Source organism: Cynoglossus semilaevis, chromosome 15 (genome assembly GCF_000523025.1).
Source record: "Cynoglossus semilaevis isolate Cse_v1.0 chromosome 15, Cse_v1.0, whole genome shotgun sequence".
Classification (NCBI taxonomy): Eukaryota; Metazoa; Chordata; class Actinopteri; order Pleuronectiformes; family Cynoglossidae; genus Cynoglossus; species Cynoglossus semilaevis.
Window position 1 is genome coordinate 19,669,371 of NC_024321.1, and position 3,967 is coordinate 19,673,337.

The following is a 3,967-nucleotide window of genomic DNA, read 5'->3' on the forward strand; positions in this document are numbered from 1 at the left end:
TATCTGGTGATAGTGATCTGATCGTTCTGATGATTTTATGTTTCTGTGTCGTTAAATTTGGAGACGTTTCTTTGGGGATGAAGATATTATACGGATGTCGGATGAATGTTGGATGTTTGTCGGATTAACGGCTCGTTGAACTGAGAGGAGCCCCAGGGCTGTTGGTTCTAATCTCCCAGAGAAGACTGTGGAGATCCAGTCCCAGATTAAGGCCTTTGTTTCAACGTTTCTTTTTCTACAGAAACAGAAACAACAGGAACTGAAGCACCGTTGGTTCCTGTCCCTGAACCAAACAGTTCTCTTCACCGTTGGTTCCAGTCCCTGAACCAAACAGTTCTCTTCACCGTTGGTTCCAGTCCCTGAACCAAACAGTTCTCTTCACCGTTGGTTCCACACCGTTGGTTCCAGTCCCCAGTCCCTGAACCAAACAGTTCTCTTCACCGTTGGTTCCAGTCCCTGAACCAAACAGTTCTCTTCACCGTTGTGGTCACCTCTCAGCTCCTTCAGTCACTTCCTGTCTCTCTGCCTCATTTCACCTTTGATGTACTGCTAGTGTACTCCCAGTCTGGTCCCAGTCTGGTCCCAGTCTGGTCCCAGTCCAGAACCTGTTCCAGGTTTCCACACTGACACACAGTGGAACACTTTATGAACTCCTCCACGTCCTCACTGTTTCAGCTGCTCCTTCCTCTCTCTCTCTCTCTCCCCCCCCCTCTCTCTCCCTCCCTCTCTCTCTCCCTCCCTCTCTCTCTCTCACACACACAGGGGAGATGGTGTCAGTCAAGATGGATGTTGAAGACGGATTAAATCCCATATGGCAATTTGTCCTCTGTGTGTGTGTGTGTGTGTGTGTGTGTGTGTGTCAGCAGCTTCTCCCGTTGGATGTGCCATAGATTTTGCCACTGTTCAGCTCCACTACACCCCGTCTACTCTTCACACACACACACACACACACACACACACACACACACACAGTCATTCATTGACTGTAGTGTTTTACAGATAAAAGTGATTTTTATTTAAGAATTCACTGAGTTGTTGTTAAGATGATCAGACCTGAAGGGAGTACTTCACAGTACTTCAGATATCAATAGTTGCTGCTGATGATGACTGTGTACCCTGTGTACTCACAGTACTCACAGTACTCACAGTACTCACAGAGTGCAGTTTGATTGGACGGTGAGGTTTGTTTTTCTGTCCTTGTTTTTTTCATGACTGCGACTCGTCGTGTTTGTCTTAGACTTTTCTTTCAGCGCTCCTGTTTGTTTGTTTGTTCGTGTGTGCGTGAGGGTGTGGTCCAAATCATCCCGTGTGTAACGACGGTGGCCAGGCTAAGTGACGTCTTCCGCTGCCGTGAAGGGGGCGGAGCGGGGGGGGGGGGGGGGGGGGGGGTTACGACCCCATCCTCCACAGAGTCATGGCGCCTCAGTGTGGACAACACACTGAACAACACTACTAACTAAATTGAACTGGACGGTGACTGGTTAAGACACGTCCACAGGGAACGGTCAGAGGAACTGATGTTTCTGGTTTAAATGGAACGCATCAGAAACTCTATCACACGACCTCTGACCTCTGACCTCTGACGGCTTGACCAACCACCGATCTGTGAATGTGTGTGTGTGACATGACTGTGGGCAGAGCAGCAGGTAGTAAAGGTGACCGCACCGTGTGTGCGTGAGGGTGTGGTCCACATCATCCCGTGTGTAACGACGGTGTGTAACCGTAGTCGTTACACATGGAGTGTATTCTGATCGTAGCAGCAGCTCCTCCTCCGCTTTGAATACCCATAAATCAATGCTGCGCTTCGGTCTGCGGCTCACGGACCGATGCAGCGCCAGTCACAGTGAACGCGGCGCGGTGGCTCAGTGGCTCAGGGAGCGTACTCTGTCGTGTGCAGTGTTGTTGCAGCCATGAGGAATCGTTATCTTTTCTGCTGCCGTCTCTGCTAATCCACCGGATTATCACAGCAAAGTATAAACAAGGATTAAAAAAAAATCATTTGCAGATCTAACAGCAGCTCGATGAGCTGCTAAATATTATTATTTTTAAAAAAAGCAGTTTTTTTGTTTCCATCAGTGGTGGTCGTCATCTTCAACCATTTCTTCTCTGCACTTTGACCTCGTGCAAAGATAAACCTCAGAGAAACTAAGATTAAGATTAAGACCCAGATTAATTAGCATTATGGATTTGACGCTTTTGATGCCGTTTAATTAGTGCGTAACGTGTGAATGGATAGGATCCAGGATTAGACTGTTTGTTTGTCGAACGGCAGAGAGTTTTTTTCTCCCTGAGCTTTTAAACGGTGTCTGAGGTTCAGAGACTCCGCGGCGTTCAGACGGCGTTCAGACGGCGTTCAGATGGCGTTCAGACGGCGTTCAGACGGTGTTCAGACGGCGTTCAGACGGTGTTCAGACGGTGTTCAGACGGCGTTCAGACGGCGTTCAGACGCACCACACACTCAGATCAGACGAACAGAGAATATGATTCAACTTCATATCATCGTTATGATTCCAAAGCTCTTTAAAGGCTGGTAAATCACTCAAAGCTAATGGCTAATTGCTAGGCTCCGATATTAAATCTTTTTGCTGAGACACCGTTATTGTCCAAATACTTGACTGATATCAACCAATAATGACAATAATTTACTTTCACTTCAGTAGTGAAAAGCACTGTGCTGTCGCGTTTTTTTTATTATCGGAAGAAAAAAAAACGATAGCGATTCTCACTGATGTTACAGGATTATGTTAATATCGGGCAATAATATCGCTTGGACGATGCTAACAGGCTAAGAGACCAGCCTGCAGTCCAGATCGATCTTCTACCAACAATGTCAACATGACATCGTTCCTCAGCGGTCACCATGAAAGTCTCCTCTTCGTCTTCGTCTTCTCTTCGTCTCCGTCTTCCCTTGTCCAACATGTGAACCCTCTCTCTCCTGGACACATGTCCAAAGAGTTGGAGACTGGACCCAGACTCAGAGGTGGATTTTTCTCTCTGACTCTTTGGTGATGAATAACATTTATTTTCATCAAAAAACGAGGTTGAACAAATTAAATTAGAGATTAAATGTCTCTGGAATTAAAGATTACAGTGCATTACCAAATGATAGCTTTTAGATTGAATTGCTTTTTTTTTGGAGATTGTGCCAACTGGTGAATTAGGAGCAGAGTTTTTGGCGTTTTTTTTTCAGAGCTCTTTTAGAAATTATTCTCGACTTCCAGGACTTTCCAGGTTCATGTGATGTCGCTGCTCCTGCAGCTGATTTTAGAATCAAAGAAAAACAGAAAACGACACACACACCCACACACACACTGCCTGCTCGGCCCCAGATGACAGTTAGAGTTTGAGACAATCCAGTGGAGAAGGTACAGCGCGACGGTGAGGAGCGGAGGAGAGCGTGACCAAAAACAGAACGTATGTTTGGATGCATTCATCACGAGCAGTGAAACGGCGGCGCAAACGTGTTCCACGTGACAGATGTAGACGAGGGCTGGGACGATCCGATACTCAGGGTCGGTATCGGTTTGATATTGGTCAAAATCTCGGGATCGAACATGGAAAAAAATAGCGTTGATCCGATACTTTCAAATTCTCAACTTAACCTTGTGCTTCATTATCGTATATAGTTTATGAATCAGTGGTAATCCAAAGTGCTTTATAATATAATAAAAAAATATTTTTGGTAGTAATTAAAAATATTCAGGGGACAAAATGAAATACATCATTACGTCACCGACGTCACCACGAACTACAACTGTTCGACTGTTGGTTAATCCACTCTGTCTGTGTTGTTAATTAACAACATGTCTCTTTAACCTTAACCTCGTCATTTTGATGCCACTGAAAACAAACAGAATAAATTATCTTTGTTTATTTCTACGGCTGAACGAACGCAGTAACGACTTAACGGCGAGCGAGCGCTAGCGGACTGAATAAAGAGCGTCTCCCCGAGCCCTCCCCCGGCACG

The 3,967-nt window shown here is 45.8% G+C and overlaps 1 protein-coding gene across 1 annotated transcript in view; it reads left to right on the top strand.

Annotated features, from left to right (window-relative positions):
• The first annotated feature begins 2,835 nt into the window (after positions 1 to 2,835).
• The window catches only part of LOC103391483 (X-linked interleukin-1 receptor accessory protein-like 2), a 27,071-nt gene continuing 25,939 nt past the window's right edge, over positions 2,836 to 3,967 (top strand). The window contains exon 1 of the mRNA XM_025063377.1: positions 2,836 to 2,980. Within this exon, the coding sequence (XP_024919145.1) occupies positions 2,836 to 2,980 (145 nt within the window). The remainder of the gene's footprint in view (positions 2,981 to 3,967) is intronic.